The sequence below is a fragment of the Solanum dulcamara genome, chromosome 9, assembly GCF_947179165.1.
Source record: "Solanum dulcamara chromosome 9, daSolDulc1.2, whole genome shotgun sequence".
NCBI lineage: Eukaryota > Viridiplantae > Streptophyta > Magnoliopsida > Solanales > Solanaceae > Solanum > Solanum dulcamara.
In genome coordinates this window covers 7,082,144-7,102,376 of record NC_077245.1, presented here as the reverse complement: position 1 = coordinate 7,102,376, position 20,233 = coordinate 7,082,144, and the positions used below count along the sequence as shown (strand labels likewise).

At 39.6% G+C, this 20,233-nt stretch overlaps 1 protein-coding gene across 1 annotated transcript; it reads right to left on the bottom strand.

The window, feature by feature from the left end:
- Positions 1 to 1,184: 1,184 nt before the first annotated feature.
- Positions 1,185 to 20,194, bottom strand: LOC129904331 (E3 ubiquitin-protein ligase UPL1-like). The gene is made up of 17 exons (XM_055979891.1): positions 19,998 to 20,194; positions 19,692 to 19,818; positions 13,989 to 14,084; positions 13,711 to 13,917; positions 7,074 to 13,605; positions 5,899 to 6,962; positions 5,442 to 5,726; positions 5,161 to 5,365; positions 4,774 to 5,045; positions 4,412 to 4,686; positions 3,040 to 4,159; positions 2,799 to 2,945; positions 2,637 to 2,717; positions 2,335 to 2,560; positions 2,080 to 2,219; positions 1,890 to 1,996; positions 1,185 to 1,461 (listed from the first exon to the last, which is right to left on the bottom strand). Exons 2-17 carry the CDS (start codon positions 19,785 to 19,787, stop codon positions 1,359 to 1,361), a joined length of 10,956 nt encoding a protein of 3,651 aa, XP_055835866.1. The 5' UTR covers positions 19,788 to 19,818; positions 19,998 to 20,194; the 3' UTR covers positions 1,185 to 1,358.
- Positions 20,195 to 20,233: the final 39 nt, after the last annotated feature.

Sequence of the window (20,233 nt, the reverse complement as noted above, 5' to 3'; positions counted from 1 at the left end):
TTACTCCTTCAAACAAAGATTTTTGAAACTATTTACCCCCTAAACTATGAGAAGTCTTAATTACCCCCTAAAACTTGAATTTTTGAAATTATCAGCCCCTAATATGCCACATGATTTTTAAAAATTAATCTGTTTCAATTTATATGACTCGCTTTCTTTTTAAGTAAATTTCAAAAAGAATAACACATTTTTATATTTAGTAAAAAATTAACTTTAAAATTTTCATTTTACCCATAATGAAATAATTGTTGCCACACAAATATTTATGACTTATTTTAGATCACATCTTTTTTAAACTTCATTTCGAGTCGAACTACATTATATAAATAGGAACGAAAATAAATTTTTTACTAAATATAAAAATGTGTTATTCCTTTTGAAATTTACTTAAAAAGAAAATGAGTCATATAAATTGAAACAGAATAATTTTTTAAAATCATGTGGCATATTAGGGGGCAAATAATTCCAAAAATTCATGTTTGAGCGAGTAATTAAGACTTCTCATAGTTTAGGGAGGTAAATAGTTCCAAGAATCTTTGTTTGAGGGGGTAATTAAGACTTCTCATAGTTTAGATGTGCATTTGATAAAGTGGGCCAATTTTAAGCATGATTTTAACTATTAACTCGTTTAAAAAATGAATGTGTTTTAAGTTGAGGTGCTGCTACAAGGGAGTATACTTCCTGCCATTACTGATACTTCTTGTTTTTCCCCATACCCCCTCCTTGAGATCAAATTCTCTCTAGTCCTTTATTTGGGGCTGTAGTTGTTACTCCTTTTTACTGATAAACGTAGTGACATCCTCATAATAGCACAACTTTTGACACCAACTTTATATCTTATAATAAAGCACAATCGTACAAGTACACAAGAAATTGTACTGGTGTGGGTGGTAAAAGCATCATATCATGGTTCAATTTACACGTCCTCACGAAAATGTCGCATCATTAGTTATATATACTACAAATATAAGTTTTGATCTGCATCGCAATTGACCTTCAAGGGTACTTGATGAACAGCAATAATGAGAACATCGCAAAGAAAAAAGAAGTTTACTCTCGCAAAGCGTTCAGAAAAGCAAGCATGGGAGTAAGAAATTTGCAAGGCTCTATGCTTTTCTCCTACGGACAACAAACGCAAGCAGAAAGTAGAGAAACAAAGGGGGAAAGAGAAGGTAAGGAAACGATTGGCAAAAAAAGAACTGCCAGGATCATTTGGCATAGCAAATAGACTGTACAGCATTATAGACAGGTATCTCACAGACTTAAAATGCCCTTGGACTGTTCTCCTGTATAAAAAAAAATCTCTTTTTTAACATGGAAATTATCTACAGAATCTAATTCAGAGACCCACTGGTGTTTTAACCAAATCCGAATCCTTCGTTGGCTTCATGAATGGCAAGCAGTAGTCTCTCCTCTAGATGCTCTTTAGAGGGATACTCTGGTAGATCCAACTGGTTGAAACTGCACCCAGAAAATATTAGTTAAGGAGTGTTCACAGTAAATAAGTAAAGAAGAGATGCAGGTAGAATTCACAACACTCCCCCCGATCTCAAAGAAAGAAGTTTTTATTAGCTGTCAGTAGTTGAAATGTAATTCAGGATTAGGATAATACTAATACTAATAAGAAAGCTTTCCCATCTCAGAGAGAAGGGCGGTCAATTCAATTGAGTAAATTAGGATGCACATAAAAAGGAAAGCAAGAGAAGTAATTTGGACAGAGGAAGACACATGGACTTCTACTGGTATCTTCAGCAATACAGGTAAATTAGAATGGCAACATAAATGAAAGAAGGATAAGTAACTTGGAGAGAAGCAACACGGATCTTTAACAGAAATCTTCAGCATCACAAGGGCAATCATAGTGTAGTTTCAGATGATTAAATAGTTACCATGTATGTGCTGAAGGCAAGTGATCAGCACTGCCATAAGCTTTGTGGATCTGAAATTTCTGGGAACCTGAAATTCCTTGCAGTGCACTAAACCCCTCCAACGGCACCTGGAGAAGTTGAGAAAGGTTTGTTAGATGATTGCAGGAGATATATAACATGCAACTGTAATCAAATGAAAGCAACAAACTACCTTTGAGGTCCCAGTGACAAATTGAAGAAGGCGAGCTTTGTCTTCCTTGCTAAAAGCTTGAACTACTTCCCAAAACCACTGAATAACAGGTGAAGCTGGGCTGTATCCAGAATATTCTGTATTTGCCTTTAAGTCATCAACTGCAAAGCAAGGGGAAATTAATCCTAAGAAGCAACTCTTTCTTGATATTGACAATAACTAACTAAGACAGGATTACCACATGAATTATTAAATAAAGGAAATAGTGAAACATACGATCGATGTCTGGGAGACCGCTAATTAACAACTCAAGTTCCTTGTCGTGAAAAATAGAGATCAGCTCCCGCAGAATCAATTCACTGAATCCTTCCAAAAATGCATTTATCTGAGGGCGGATAGCAGTTGTCAACCGATGCTCAGCAACCAAGTCAACATACTGTTGCTTATTTTCCTCAGTAACTCTGATATTTCGTCCACCCGGGATTAGTTCATAGTCAGTCACCTGCATTACACAAATTGCAATCAGAGCCTCTGTAACAAAAATGCTGAAAATCCAATTGCCGCTGAAGAACTCATACCTCATTGCGTTCATAAAGTATCAACTTCTCTTCATCAGCATCAATGCTGAATGTAAGGTCTAAAATATCACTTATGTCATTCTGCACAAAGCAAGAAATGTGAGCAGAGCAAATATGTAACCATAATTTCCATAATCACAGAGAACAGAGAAAACAATGCACCTCAAGCAGCCATTTCAAATTTTTGAAGTAGTCAGGATCAATAGCTTCGATATCATGATATGTCACTTTAGCACCAAGTATATGCTTGTAGAAGGACCGTGTAAAATGAACATCAAGAAGTTGACCATCAAATAGCGCCTTCCCAACCTGGGATATTTACATAAAAATATTTACATAAAGCACATTAGATATTGTTAAATTAAATGACTCAAGCAAACAGACCAAGGAGGAAAATACTCACAACTCGCCCAACAAATTTGAAGTATGAGAGGTGCTCAGTTTGGTACACAGAGTTGGGATTTGGCTGAAATGTTGATTCATTGCCAACCGTAGTAAACAATAGTGCTCCCTTATCAAAAATTACTCTGGACAGTAACTGATACCATTCCCTAGTTAGTCCACCAGCATCAATCCCTTCTTCCCCTTGGAAATGTACAGTCAATCTCCCTTTCAATTCTTGAGTTGTCCTCATGCGCAGCTGATTATATGAATCTTCAAGTATATAAGCTCTTCTCACAGAAATTCTCAGAGGACTGTGATGATGATCGTGTTGATGTTTAATCTTAGATCTAAAGTAGGATCTTTTATTGTCAAAATCAACAAAACGAGGAACCTTCAGCATGATGGAGAAAGACTTCTCCAGTAGTCCAGGATTCTGCCGAACAAAAGCATTAAGAAGTTTTCTGTGCTTCTCTGCAAATTTTACAAAAGCAATGTGCTTCTCATCAACTTTCGTTGCAGATGTAGGTGTTTTCGGCTGCATAGCAGAAGCGGTAGCTTCTTCTGGATCAGGAACTGTAGCATTACTAAACTCCTGCCCTGCACCCAAATGCCCAGGATGCAACTTCTCACACATCACAAAGAAGGACTCTATGTACGGTAAAATGTTTTGTGTGCCTGCAGGGAGCGGAGGCATTGCTCCAGCAGGTTTAGATGTGGTAACAATGGATGAGCGAGACAGGTTGGGTGCTGTTTCAGAAAAACTCTCTATTGTGCTAATGCAAGTGCTCAGCTCCTGCCATAGAGGTTCTAAAGCTGTGTTAATGTCCCAAACCAGGGAGATAGTAGCACCGTGCTCCTTCTCAGAAATAATTTGATTATCGTTGTTCTTGTCACCAATTGAAGCAACAAGAGAGCTTAATGCTTGTAAAACCCTGAGTATCACAGCGCCATCAGTGGAAGTGGTACTGAGCAGTGCTTTTTCTACTTCCCTAAACTTGTTTAACTCATCCATTGCAGATCTGGTCAGACTTTGCACAGAGCCAGCAAGCTCAGTAATAAATAAATGACAAATGGCGGGAGCTATGGCCACCAACTTTTTTAGTACCTCAGCTACCAAAGAGTAAGCATTGTCTGAAAGACTGATAAAAGACAGAAAATATGCAATGTGCAAAATTAGTGAAGTATATCAACCTGCTGGCAAACACACAAGTCTATAAATTAAGGGGCATCTCACAGAAGTAATATCTACAGAACTTGTCACATAAAACCATAGAATCTACAATTTTATATACACATTTAAAAAACCAGTTAACCCAAGAGGAATCAGCTTGTAGAACCACATAAGGTTAATGCTTTGAATAAGTACATAACAGGATTAGGAACTAGCTTACCCTTCTCTGGCAAGCAATGAGCACAGGAGTCGAAGTTCTAATTGTGGTAGACTAAGTAGAATACTTTCAGTACTTTGGTCTCTGCCTGCGACAGAGGATGATGCTCCAGATTTGTCCTCAACCTCAGATGAAGCTGCATGAGATTCATTATTCATTTCAGTAGCAGATTGGATTGGAGGACCAGTCGGTTGCTCTGTAGAGGATGTGCCAGGTTCTTCACGTGCATTCGATTTGCTTTCGGTATTTTGGACTACAACATCTAGCAGATTTAACAGCTAGATACAAAAAGGAAAATAGTTAATGACAGCAAAAAAACACCAGATAATGACTACTCAAAGAGACATCCTACTTGTGCAAACTACCTGCTCTAGATGTGCAACACTTCTCAAATAAAGGGGATGATTCAAAAGGCCCAAAAGCAATGCAAGAGATACTTGTCCTTCAAGCTGCCATCTATCTGGTCCATCAGCCTCAACCATAACAGCTTTTCCTCGCCTCTGATCCGGAACTATTGGCCCTTCTGGCACTGGTCGAGGGAGCCTGAATTCAAGTAGCGTCTTTGCAACTAAAGAATGGTTCTTTGCCAAGTATGTAAGTGTCTCAAGAACACGCCGAGATAGTAATGGAGGAATTCCTACAAGCCATGAGATGAATAAAATTTAGCCAAGGCAAAAAACAACACAAATACAACAGTAGTAACACTAGACGTAATACATGATCAAAAAGTTAAGAAGATGATAAGGTCTCACCATCAAGATGTTGAGGACGCGAATACATCACATTACTTTGGCAACCATATAGTCGATATGGAGGTTCAGCAGTATTCAGATCATTAGCAGGCTGTCCGACATCAAGCATCAACAAGTCCATAAATATTTTCACTAAAGCAGTTCTTGTTTCAGCATGTGCACTGAGATTCAACATCAGCCTCTGTAGAGGGACTTTGTAAATTGGCTGCAAAAGAACCAGAGGGTCAACGTTCAAATCATAGAGGCAAGAAAACAGTAATTCAACCTCACCAAGTTTATACCTGAAATACACGGAGCAACCGCACCAAAGCTCTTAAGCCCTCAGTGTCGACTAAGGGAGACCCATCGGCCTCCAGAGGCTTACTTCCAGCTGATCTACGTGAAAGGGTTCCACCAGCCCTGTCCAATTGTTCATTCCGCCTAGAGTCGCCTCTACGACTTCTAGGATACATACCAAAAAGTGTTCGGTTATACCTCCGTGCAAACCTCTCGCGCAACATATTTGCTTCCGCCACAAGAGCAGGTGTTAAATTAGCAAGAATGGCATCAGAAGATGTCAGAAGGACCTGCGAGTTAAAATGTAAGACCCAATAATAGCAATAAAAGAATTCATAAAAACCAAACTTAAATCGTAACTTGTAAAAACAAAAAAGAAATAGGAAAACAAGATCTCTACTTGTAATAGAGTAAATGAAATAAAATTCACATTGATTACACTTAATTCATCTAAAGTAGTACCTCTTCCCGTAGTTCTGAAGGGAATGTAGCAATAATTGACACAGTGTCCATCTCAACAGGCTGGCCTTCTAATTCTTGTGACTGCTGCAGCCGCTGTGCCCTCTGCTGTGCCAACACTTCTTCTCGGATGTCAGACGGAAGGGCTGCCAGAAATTCTGGATCAATATCTCCACCATTTTGAGGCTCGGAATTTTGTGGTTGAGTTGCTTGACCCTGTTGAGCTGAGAGAACCTCGGCTCGCAACTCCTCAGGAAGCGCCTCTAAAAATGCAGGATCAATTGATCCAGAATCAGCATCTACATTACGTTGCTGTTCCTCATTGGGTCCACTTTGTTCTGCTTCTTGATTTGGATGTTCTGAAGCTTCAGATACACTGTGAAGGGCGACATCCCTGGCACTTACCTGAGTAGAATTTCCAAACGATACGTTAGTCCTCCTAGTTCGAGCATCTGCTGAACCTTGCCTATCGCCACCATCATCATGCCCATCTGCACTTCCAATTTCAACATCAAGACTTCGAAGACTTTCACCCAGAGTTGCACCACTTCCACCGCTTTCTTGGCTAACTGCCTCAACATCCCTTATGGCAACATCATTCTGTTCAAACTGCATTTCGACAGGTTGAGATTGGCTACTTGGTGCATCTGTTCCCTGAGAAGACACATTTGCTACAGGTGTCACATTAGCACCACCAGATTCATCCAAAACTGTTGAGGGGGCAGAGGCATCTCTGGCTTCATTGTTGCTATTGTTCTCCACAACACTTTCAGTTGCCATTTCACCTGATCCAGCAAATTGGGTGGCCTCACCTCTATTCTGAGACCCCTCTGTAGTAACTCGATCAGCTGATTTCTCAGTGCCTGGTCGCCTCAAGTGGGAAACAAGCAAATCCTCAAAACCCTGTGGAAGAGCAGAGGCACCTGATCCACCACTTTGTTGGTTATCATTGGACCAAAAATTGAACCGTTGACCGTGGCGGCTGCTCCGCAGAGAACGGAAAACAGAATCCAAGCGCGATGAGGTTCCTTCTGAGCTCCTATCGGAATAAGCATCACGAATACTCTCTGTGATGAGAAGGAAGAAAGCAATGAGATTTCTTTTGAAACCAATAAACAAAAGTAACGAGATTCCTCATCAGATAAAATTATGATATTAACCAGTAGTAGTACAGATACCTGATTGCCGTGGCTGACCCAATTGCAGCAAGGAAGAGGGTTCCACCAGAAGGGGATGTTGTGAAGGAGCAATGCTGTCACCACCTCTTCCCAAAAGATTGTAGATGGACGTCGTACGCCCCTGGCGCCTAGAGCCAAAAACTTCAACAGGCATAACATGTAAAGTTTCACTGGAGAGACTATGCTCTCGACCAAAAACTTCAATATGGTCAAATACATTTATTCCATTCATTCCATCACCCAGACGAAGTATTACACCATCCTCCTCATCCTCATCCTCTTCTTCCTCTTCATCCATTACCTCCTCATCAAAGTCATCTTCATCTATTTCTTGGTCATCTTGATCAGTATCAGGATGTTGTAAGTGATGAGCTTCATCTTCCTCAAGATCATTTTGTTCTTCATCCCCCTCTTCGTCTTCATCAACCTCATCTCCTTCATCACCTGACATCTCATCATCATCATCATCGTCCTCATCATCCTCATCTTCGTCAAGATGCTCTTGTACATCAGGCTGGATTTCAAATCTTATCTCAAGGCCATTTTCCAGATTTCTAGTGTCCTCAGTACTTTCATGCATGTAATCATCTTCATTGGATGGACCAAAACCTCCATCAATATCCTGGTCATGTTCCATATCATCAGTGACAGCTTCAGACCCACCAAAGTTTTGAGCTGCGCCAAAGGGCTCAATGTGATCTGTTGGCACTGAATTCACATTAGGCTGTGATAAAGTTTCATTAGCCAGGACTGCAAGGGCATCAATAGTAGTTCCAGATTGATTATGATCCTGAGTTTTTGTTGACTGTTCTCCCCTCCCAGCATTGGCCTCAGCAGCATGGACATGCTCCTTTGTTACCAACTCCAGAACTTTCACAACACCAGTAACAACCTTGGAAGAATCAGTATGATCCAGGTCCAAGACATGAAGAGCTCGTGTCAGAGATTGAACCAGACCGACATCTATGAAAGTAGCTGAAGCTTCTGCTGAGATGGAAGAACCTGTAGGTGCGCGAGCCGTCAGTACATCACTGAGAAGATCAATAAAAGCTTGAATTTCTATTCCAGGTGCCCTAAAACCACTTCCAAACTCAACAAAATCACTAAACACACTGTTAATCTCTGTAAAGATTCTTTTCCTTGCCTCAGTGGAGCGAACACAAGATGCCACGAGAAACTGGCTAGCTCTGCTTGAAAGTTTTTGCCTCCAGTCCACATCAGGTTTTCTCTCTTTCCTGGAACACTTGGTATACGGTAAAAAGTTATGAAGAATATGATGAAAAATTCCACCAGCAAGGTGCCCTGTCCGTAGAGGAACAGCTAAGCAACTGCTAACTTCAGAATCTTTTCTAAGCAAAATGTGAACTGAAGCAGTATACATCAAAAGAATCTCAGTCAGAAGCTTCAAAATGAAAACAATCTTAGCCATATATGCAGACAATTCATGGTTATCAGCTTCACTTGCTTCAGAAGCAGAGGCGATAGCTTTCCCTTTACCCTTGTTCGCAGACATATCAATCTCCATATCTGTTGAACTAAGGCTCTCTTTTGTTGCCGGTTCATCTTTCGATGGAGGAACAAACTTGACAACTGGATCCAAAAGAAGCTCAATAACGCTTACAAAGCTATGAGGCGGCTTTCGATGAACTTTGACATTCTTAGAACTCGCATCAAGACTCTTGCCGTGTACTCCATGGCTCACATTACCAACACCAGACTTCAGATCTGCATTCTGCATTTTATCTTTGTCTTCTGATTTCTCTTTCTCCCTGTCTTTGTCCTTTTTGTCCTTGTCACGGTCCCTCAACAAGACTACATAAGGTCGTTCACCAACCATCTCCACCTGGCACACAGAACGAGCAGCCCGCATGAAAATCACTGGATCCCGCTGAATAACAGAAGTCAAATTTAACAGGAAATTACGAGGTGTGAGCCTTCCACTTGACTGTCTATTAGAAGCAGATACAACATTATGCCGGATCTCTGCTTCCATAGCTTGCTGTAGAGTCTGGGGATCCTCAAGAATATGTCTTACTATAGTAGCGGCGATATTGTCAAACCCAATAAACAAGCTGCTTGTTGGCAAGGAAAGCAGCAACTGCAATCCACCAGCATCCAGAAAGTTAACAGCAACAGAGTGAGTTCTTGTAAGAGTTGCACACAGCTGCAACACAGCATGCATTGTTTCCGAGGGAAGCTGGTTCCTCATACAACCACAAGCTATTTCAACAAGCTGCTTCTGCTCTTGAACATCCAGATATTTTGGAGACAAAGAAGACTGCAACTTATTATATTTATCCTCGTTTATCAAAACTGATTTCTGTGTAGCATCGTCTCCCTTCAGCTGTTCCAGTATATCAGCATTCAACTTCTGATCCACTTGAGCAAGCCGATCAATAGCAACAAAAGCTGCTGTCACCCATTTGGGAACTTTCTCCCTATCAAATGTACTGGAAATCCATTGTGAAAGAAGAACAGACGAGACCTTCACTAAACCATTCTTTGCAGCTATCTCTCTGGCATCAGTATCTTCATTAAGAATCAGAGCAAGAACATGAAAGAGATTAGAAAGAATGCTGCGGTTTTCATCCTCGGAGACATTACTAGAAAGCTTCACTTGTTCAACGATAAATGAAACCACAGCTGACCGATGTTCACCATCATTTTGGGAGCATATCATCACAAGAAGATCCCTGACAGGAAAAGCAAGAGAGTCTTTCATCTGTAAAAGCTTTCGGCATGTGGACAACAACTCATCAACAGGAGGAGGCTGAACCACTTCTTCTTCAATGGTCACGCTGCTTTCTTTGGGAACATCTTCCTTTACCTCCGATCCAGAGTTCCCAAGTGACATGGCAAGGGCACGGGCGAGTTCATCATCTTCTTGTACTTCCTCAGGATGCGAGAACAACCACTCCATTGCCAGCTCAACACTGTTTGAACCAACCTGCCTCAAAGCCTCTTCCGCCCTATTCCTGGAGAACCCCATTTCAACAATAGTAGAAATTGTAGTTTCATTTGGGGGAGGACCAGACACACGAGCAGCAGTACTGTTTGTGTTTTTGACTTCTACTCCAGAGTAGATGTGTCTAATGATGTTGAGAACAGATGCAATGAAATCATAATTGCATTCTGTGAATTGTGGATGAGTCCAAACGGGAAGTACAGTCTTCAATACCATGGATTGAAGAACCTTCACAAATGTCTCCTCATCCCGTGGAAATGGGATATCACCACTTACCAAAGGTTGAGTCAGTAAATGCTTTGTGAAAGGAGATAGAATTAAAGATGAAGTCGCCAGATGATCCATCAGCTTCCCATAACAACCTAAGGGACCATATATCCATGAACGGTCCGCATCCTCAACTCCATCCTGCCCGGTATGTGTCTCATCAGTCTCCATAGGAGAAGTAGGAGCTCTATTGACGGCAAAGAGCAACTGACTAGTAGCTTCAAACGTGGTTAACACTGACTGAATAACCCCACGCCCATAAAGGCAATTTAATATAACAGCATTGCAAGAATCAGGCTTGTCCAGCAGAATACCATCAATAAATTCAATAACCTTGCCAAAATAACGACATTTGGTTGACACAGATGCCTCCGATCCAGAAGTTACATGACCTCCAAAATTCATGTGATCAATAGCAATTGAAGCAAAAGTTGAAGCAACAGATTTTGACGGAGCTGACACATTGAGTGTATCATCCCGCCTACGTGATGGAAGTAGCATCACCTTGCCCATCTCTTGAAACAAATGAGTGATATGGATTGACAGGGATTTCACCATATCACGGCAGGAATGATAATAGGACCTCTGTTTGTCCTCTTTTCGATTACTGGCACCAGCGTCATCAAGAGAACCTGCTGGTTGTGATTGATGACTAGTTTCTATCTGGACATTTGAAGGACCATCAGTGGTCTGACGTTGCTGAAGACTAGAAGCTCTAGTCAGATCTCGATACAGATTGATCAGATCAAAAAACTGTGATTCGAAACTCCACCCTGACATCCTTCTGCGAAGTAAGGGGTCAAGGAACTGTCTGAAGGAATTTAACCTTTGTTCTTCAGAATCAGTTGCACTCAAATCTGACTGTCGTGCCTCATCAGTTACACCAGCACTACCTTCCTCAACATCAACCTTAGATTCTTCAAGCAACGCCAACTGCCAAAGAATTTCACGATGAATACGACCAATATCTTCCAAGACATCTTTGCTGCCATTTCCAAACTCTGTTAAAAGAGCAGTTACCCATCGGTTGTCTTTGGAGGCAGCCAGAAATAAAAGAAACTCAACTAGAAAAAGTGAAGAGAATGTCCTATCTGGAATACTTTTAGGATCCAACATAAAAGCACCAGAAACCACATCAAATCCAGACAGCGCTTTTTTCAAATGATCCTTGAGAAAGGAACAGAAAGCACGAGCCAGCGCAGCAGAGTGGTGTTGGGTGAAAGTCTTGAAGACCATGGTGCTGTGTAATGCTATGGACATCCCTTCAGATGACTGTGCAACACTCGGCCGTAGGAGTAGTTTCAACAAAGATTCAATGCCCGACTTCTCCACGAATAACCGACAAGTTTCAGAGTTCTCCATTGTACGATGAACAAGTACCATTACATGAAAGACAGCCAACTGAATGAACTGCTCATTGCTGATAGTTTCCCCATTTGAATAAGTTGATTCAGCCAATGAGCTGGATGCAACACTCTCTCTGTTATCTGTGTCCGTGTCCATTGCAGTAGTCTCACTTGATTTCCCTGATGACTCGGCATGTTCACCATCACCGCGTGAAGCAATACTGTTCACAATCTCAATTATTAAATCCACTCCAGTACCTCTCAGTGAAGATACATGGCGCAACAGCTCTTCTACAGCATTTGCCAATGGGACAATACCTTCATTCATAGCTACCACATACTTCTTGTTGGTAAATATGTCAACAAGGAAACGCAATGCTGAAGTTTCTTTTACAGACTCCAGTCCCTTCGGGTTAAGGCAAATTGCACCGAGACCATTAGGTACACAAGTAAGAGCTTTTGGAGACGGTAGTATCCCAGATATCACTGAAGACAAAAAAGCAATAGGAAGACCCAACTCATGCAGAGCAGGAAAACATGTCGGGTCTTTGTGAATTATTTCACTCATAACAGTCACGGCCGAGGAATAGATATCACCTCCAAATTTTTCCACATTACTAAATAGCAGACACAAAGTGGCGGGTAAAGATGCATCATTAGAACCCTGTGATCTGGTCGAATTTGCAGGAGCATAGGTAGCAGACCCAAGTGCCTTCAATAAGACCCTAATAAGTCTCTTTTGAGAATATACTTGTTCTTCATTAGATTTATAAAGCTCACCAATAAGCATAGAATTGTCATCATCTCCAGCCACGTCAATCACTCTGTGCACTTCTATCTGTAACCTATTAGCCAAAAGCTCAACTCCACCTAGATCTTTGAAAAGGGTTACTGCTGCATTACTATAATCCAGAAGCTTTTGCAGTGTTTTCACAGCCAGGCAAACAAGATGTATATGTGCAGGATCAGCGTCCTCTACAAGAGGCAGAAATGTTGGCACCATTCCAGACCCTCGAATAACGCTACCAGAGCTTGAAGAGGATATGACATGTAGCAGGTAAAACTGCAGAACAGCTTCAACAAAGGATACTGATGACAAATCATTTGAGCTGCTTAGTGACAAGATTGCTCTCTGTAAAACATTCAGGAGGATCATGCGATTACCACCAGCAAAACTGATGCTTGATCCACTCAAAATCCTCGCCCGCTCATGTGATGATGCATAAGCAGCTAATTGTGCCCCCAAGGCATTCATTGCCAGTGTTCTAACATTTCCAGAGATGGTTTCTTCAGATCTGACAATCCTGATCAACTCATTTGTGTATTCGGGTTCATTAGCAAAAAAGGATGCAAGTTCATCATGGGAATCACTAGCCTGGACAAGCACAATGAAAGCAAGAAGACATATCTTGCTGTAAAGCCTGCATACTCTGGGGGAACGGAATGCGTGTGCATATCTGATTCTTGTCAGCAACGCAAACCTTTGCTCAGGAGGAACATTGTACTGCTCAATGCAGAACTTCATTAGCGACAGATCTTCCTCTTTCCGTACATGGAGATCAGGTATGTTAATTACACTCATGCTTGTTGATACTGCACCATCCTCAGCTTCAGTATTGCTTTGGGCATTGGCACTATGCAACTCAAAATAAAGGGTGGACCCCAAGTGATAAAGTGACTTGTCACCATCATTTTCCACATTGGATGGAAACAAAGATAGGCCTTCATCCTGACTTCTTTCATTTACAGTAACACAATAATACAAGCCCAGACCTTCTTCCTTGCTTCCCCACCCCTGCGCAAGTGACAGGAGACAGCTATTTATAGAACCACACCCAACCAATTTACCACTTGCATGCAGCTTCGATGGATTTATTTTTACTAATACAGCAAGAGTCTCTAAAGAAGCAATGAGGATCTCAGGATCTGTTGAAGCCAACAAAAGCTTGAAATGCTGCCAGGTTCAAAGTAAATAATTCAGACATCATCAGTACATGTGAATTCTTGTTACAGACATTCATTTAAAAATGAGCAAAAAGATTTAGCATCTTCAGCTTACCTCCAAGCCACTAAATGAACCCTTGTTATGACAATTCTCTAATATGATCTGCATCACACGTAAGATCTGTAGAACTGCTTGCTTGGGGAAAGGGCTATCATCTCCTAATATGTTATCAGACAAGCCAAGATCTTTCCTACTAAATAAGTACGTCTTGAAATATGTATCAAAATGTAGAAACAATGGTCTCCAGTGATGAAAATTTCCCTGAAAAGAGAAGGCCAAGTAAGTAAAAATTCAAAGTAAAGGCAGGATAAGCAGAGGTAAGATGTATTTACCTTGCCATACTCCCAGCGGAAACCAGAAAGAGGTATTGCTATATCTTGTAATGGACACTGGATGACCTTGTCAATAAAAGCCTTTATTCTGGGGGGCTGACATTCAGATAAAATGCACAATAAGATCATAGCAGTTAATGGAGAGAAAGCTTGAAAAGAAAGATACAAGCAGGAAAGATAGAAATGGAATCTACTGCAAGAGAGAACAGTAGTGAAAAGCAGAAGTCCGTGCAATTCTTTCAAGCAGCTGAAGTCAAGACACTAATCAGATGATTTATTGCTTTATTATTTCCTTGCATATGACTAAATCGGTGTATATTACTAGATCCATGAAAAGATGTTTAGATGGCTCGCACAAACTTAAGAGATACTCCTATGAGAATAACCACAGTTCATCCAAATAAATAAAATGTAAAAGGTGCAATATATATACTATGGTATTGCCTTTTTTCTTGTTTTCTTATGATAGGTATGGTGTTGCCTGATGTTAAGGAACACAACAGTGCTAGAAACATTAAACACACCGAGAAAACATAAGAGCCACACAACATTTTTAACCATGATAAATAATTACGATCCTCAAAACACACCAGCATCGTCAGCTACATAAAAGAGTACTCATTGAAAAATAATAAGGAAGAGAATTACTATCATATTCAATGATTGTCGTAGAAATGAAACTGTGCACTGATACAAGATTCAACAAGACATGAGAAAAGAGGTGCACATACAATAAGACGGTACAAGAAACACATACAGAGGATAAATGATAAGTTCATCTGTGATTGTTTGGACACATTATATGTAGTCCTCCAAATGAATGGCCCATATGGATTCAACAGCATTCAGAAAATCAAAGGATTGCAACTTCCTATTTTTGGTGTAAAGAACAATGTATAGAAGATGCAGAATAGATAGTAGATCTCTTAGGATTACTGTAATTACTTTTCTGCTTTGGCTTGTTACAGCTTTTTTGGGGGGAGATCGCCAGCATATCCTAAATGCTGAGGAATACAACATCACAAGTTTCAAAAAAAAAAATGAATGGTCCATGTGTGTACATGCGCCACAGAATGATAATCAAAGACACTAAAGAAGAGCCTTATAATCAGTGGATGAAAATTGTCGCAAAACCTCCCACAATTTCATAGAAACAACAGGAACTTAGGTAGCAGCAAAATAGAAGTATTCTTACCAGTACCCACCTAGTCAGGATTAAATCTTTGTATCTTTTTGGGAGAACGTAACATATGTTGTATATAAAATATAGACTGCACACAAAACTTGTGTAGTTGCCCATATAGGATTAACTCTTTGTTTGGTCAAGTTTACATTAGCTCAGATGTGATGTTGCCAAAATTGCTGGTTAGACTTGAATCTTACGGGGACAAGTGTTTTAAGGAGCTCCTATTTGACTTTAAAAAACAAATATTGACCACTGTCGAATGAAAATGAATTGGCTCGAAAAGTAAAATGGATACTAATAATCAAATTATTGATATCTACCATTAGCAGAACAAAACTGACTGGCCTGAGTAGAGCAAAAAAGAAAATAGAGAATCATATTGTTGACCTCAACTAGTTTGGACCTGAGAAGTAGCTCATTGACAGATTGTTATATTGAGAAGTAACAGGGAAAAGAAAAGGACAAAGAAAAATAATAGATTGAAGTTGAACTTCAAGAAAAAAATGCATGCTGGCAAAGTAATAGCCTTACCACTATCAGTTTGAAACTATCTTTTTTTTTCCAGATAGGTCTCAGTTTGGTTTGTACTAAAACATTTTTAAAATGTAATGATGGATGAAATGATAACTCAAAAAACTTCAGAAAAAGTAAAGCTACTTTAATGGAAACATCAGATAACTCCAGCTCCTTAAAGGAGGCCAAGATGAATGGATCTTGTTTATTTAGAGATCTAAATATAGTTGAGGATCACACATGTACATTATAAAATTTTAATTGACAGTGTCATATTAGACCAGCTCCTGTCATATCTAATCCCAGAGTCATCCCATTTCATCATCCTATTAGGTAATTATTGCCATTAAATTCATTATGAGGTTCTAAAGATCACACGCTAATGATCACAATAATGAGACCCAATTTTAGTAATATCCAACCAGCACGCTTGATGTTATCATATTGCAAGTAATATTGAAAAAAAAAAAAGAACAATGATAGGAGCCTCATAAGTCATATGATGTTTTTAAGAATATTTAGCTCATTTCAGGTCAGCAGTGGATGTTATGTAGTGTTAATGGTACTGGTTCATCCGGATCTAGCAGCTTTGACTCATACAAATAATAGATTTCGAACCCAGAAAATCAAACAAATTGTGGTAGAATCTCAAACCCATAAAATTTAAATCTTAGACCCGCCTTTATCAAATGTACAAACCCAAAATTGCTTATACCCATACAAAATAGAAGTTATGTTACATTTCACTCCACATAGTTTGAAGCATCATCCCCCACTGTCAGCTTCCTAACTGTATGTTCATTTCTCACTTAAAATCTTTCACAATCAAAATTCAACATGACTAAATAATGTTTTTCACAAAATAGAATGGTGAATACGCATAGTGCGTGTAACAAATTTCTAATATCCATGACTACAAACAGCTCATTTTTCAAGCACTATCCTTCTCCTGATTCATAAGAAAAATAGAAAAGATACAGAGCTCTTTTTTGTTGATAAGTAGGATCAGAGAAGTTTTTCTTCAGGAATATAACAGCATTGAGTACCATATGTGCCTGTATACACAAACCAAGGTTCGATTTGCATGGAAAGGAAGGCATTCAACAACAACTTACCCAGTGTAATCCCACAAGTGAGGTTTGGAGCAGGTAATGTGTATGTAGCCTTATAAAAAACAGTATGAAAAGGAAACACGGTCGTGAAGAAGTTACGCTGAAAATAATAGAGAAAAAAATAGTAGCAATAAAAAATACTAAGATAACCTAAGCAAAAAAGTAATAAAAACAACAGACAGAAAAAAATTGGAAATTAAGATAATAGTGACAAGGGAAACTAGACACCACTCAACTACCAACTAACCTTCTACCCCTAATAATCAACCTCTATAACCTCCTATGTAGGGTCACATCCTCAATAAGTTGAGGATGTCATGTCTTAACTAATCACCTCTCCTCAATACTTCTTCAGCCTACCTCTACCTCTCCTTGGGCTACCATAACAAACCTCTCACACCTCCTCACTGAGGCATCTGAGTATCTTCTCCACATACTCAAACCATCCTCAAAGGAAGACATCAATCTACCATAATTTAATCCTTTTTTGTGCCAAAGTGAAATGAAATTTTCGAAATGTACACTAGTAGGCTTTTTCGTGGAAAATATTCATGCTACAAATACAACAGCTACGCCTTAGTCCCAAACAAGTTGGGTTGGCTCCTAATGGAAGCGATTCGACCGGATCCCCCTAAAAACCGTACGTGCGGGTCTCCCCGCATGTGGTTCACGCCATTCGGGCTCTACGAAGGAAGGGGTTGGGTTGGCGGGTTTCTCGAACAAATACTTTTTTGTAGGTCCATGGAAGCTATTAAATGGGGACAACTCAGTTCGCTTTGTCCATTTTTGAGGACTTTTCCTTCGTTTCGGTTGGGCCCAGAAGTTTACTTGTCCAAATTTGCTTATGTGGATGCTGGTTTTCTTCAATCCCAGGACACTTGTGAACTCGGATAACCTTGTGGCATACCGTCGGTCCGGGTGTTCTCTCCCCTTACTGTAACTTGCATGTTGATAACAGAAAATGGCAATCTGTTCCCAGTACTGTTTTGATTGAATTTCAAAGATCTCGCTCGCTGTCAAAGCGCTGAAGTATATGGCACTGTTCAGGAAGGCTCCAAGGCAGTTTATTCCTTTCTTTGGGCATTGTATCGATCGAAAGGCAGGGCGGCATAGCCCCCAACCAAGGGAGTGGCGGAGTCGGCAGAAAATGCTGAGCAAAGGATCAAAGCCAATCAAATGAGACAAGAGACATCCCCTCGCTGTAATTCTCTCTGGAAGTCGCCCAAATATGTCTCAATTCTCACCTCCAATCCTTCTCATTAGCTCTCTGATTCTCGGGATAATATTGAAAGGGAAAATATTCTTTCTTTTACATCAAATATGATTATCAACAAAAGAGATTCAATCCTCTATACAAAAATGGACCTCCTAAGTACAACAAAAGTCACCTTCACTATGTTTGGCATCACCCATTGCATCCTAAACAAACTGAGGGCCACCCTCCATAACCAACTAGCCACCTTGTAATGCTACAGGATATGATCTACACTTTCACCTAAATTCTTACACATAAAACACCAACTTCATTAATCTTGAACTTTATGCTTTGACCCCTTGTATTATCCTTAATATTTTCCGCTTCATTTAAATAATGTACCAACTTGTTCTCTTTGTTTTCAATTTATCTTTAATAATGTCCAACTAGCTACAACCAAGGACTTCTTTGAGCAATGGCAGATATTTGCCACTCGTTGACTACAGAAATTGAGTTACTCCACACATAAAAGTCAAATGTGATTAGAACCAAAAAAATTGTGCATATCACAAGAAGTTACTACTTCATGCAGCACTATAGCCCATCCATAAATCCTTTATACATTAGCCTACAACTTCAACTCTCATCAACCCTGACAGGATCCAAACTAAAACCCTAGGATCTAGAGCTAAGCATCTCCTTGATATGAGTGGTTGCAAAGTTGTGATGTTGACTGGTAAAAATTGGTTAAGATAGTCAAGTTCAATATTAATTTTGATACATTAAGTATAAATGACCTTAATATAGTTAGTAGTGTCAGCTCTCAAACAAGCTTGAGACCATGTAGATATCAGTTCTGGAAAGAAAGGACAGGTATGCTTTCTTGGTAAAGAGGAAATGAGTATGTAGCAGTAACGCAAAGCTAGGACTCCACCATGGTAACAATTAGCACGACTGGGTACTTGTAATAGAAATTTCACAAAAAGAACCCAAAGGAATCATAAAACAAATAGCTGCAATTCCCAATTCTTTGCGACCACAAAAAAAACAAGTAAATCAACAACAAGTTTAGCAGCACAAAGAACCATACATGTGATTCCAGTGGCAAACAGAGGTAGGCAAAAATATAAAATCAATTAGATATTTTCAGTATCTTGTAACCAAATACCAAATGCAAAATCAAACTCAAGGTATGTTATAAATTCTGTTCTTGCTACACAAGGAAAAAAAATGAATTTTTGACTCACATGGCATAAATACATTTGTAACATAAACAGAGAATTTCCATGTACCAATCATAAGAAATAAGAAAATTCAAAGAACAAAAAAAAAGGCAGATGACTGATAATAGAAGTATAGATTGCATAAACAGTTAAAATCAATAAACCACATAGAGAAAAGGTACATTGTGAAATATGATTTCCAATCAAACCAAACCCTACAAAACAAAAGAACATTCAATAATGAACTTCTAATTCTCAACTCTACATCAAGACAAAACCCTAACAGCACACATTCCACGTCTGGAATAAAACAACACTTAGAGAAAATGCACATTGTGAAATAATTCCAAAAAAACTATAAAGAGAAACTGTTCATATCCAAAACAATCTGCTCTGGTAGAAAACCCTAAACAACATACAGCATCAACCATATGTAAAATAAAAGTAAGAAAATAGAGTAAAACAAGTACATACAGGCTCAGAGTCGAGTTTAATAGATGGACCAATGGCTCCTTCGCTGGAGAGAAGTTGCCGTAACCTGGACGGCAAACTCGATCTTAAGGTCGTCATATCCAACCTCTACTTTCTCTCCTTGTATTCACTGCCCAAAACACAAATCCAACACACAAATCAGAGCAAAAATAACCAAAATAATAATTTAAAAAAAAATCTCTTCACACATTCAGATACATCAGAATAAAACGCATAGAACATTAAATCGATCAAATAAACACACAGAAAAAGCATAATCGATAGTGAGTTTTTTCTTTCCATCGGTACCTGAGTTAACAAAGTCACGGACGGGTGACTCATCCAGAGAGTGTTGCAGAGACTGTACAGAAAATAGGGTTTACAGAGAGAAGAAGAAGGAGAAGAACAAGGAAAACCCCAAAGCCAAGAAAGAGAAAAATGGTGAGAGGGGGGGGGGTAAGGGGGGGTCCTTTTGCCTTTTGTGTGTGAAATTGGTTTAACTAGTACTAACCCTGGGAACGATGACAGGGAGAAGCTTATATACA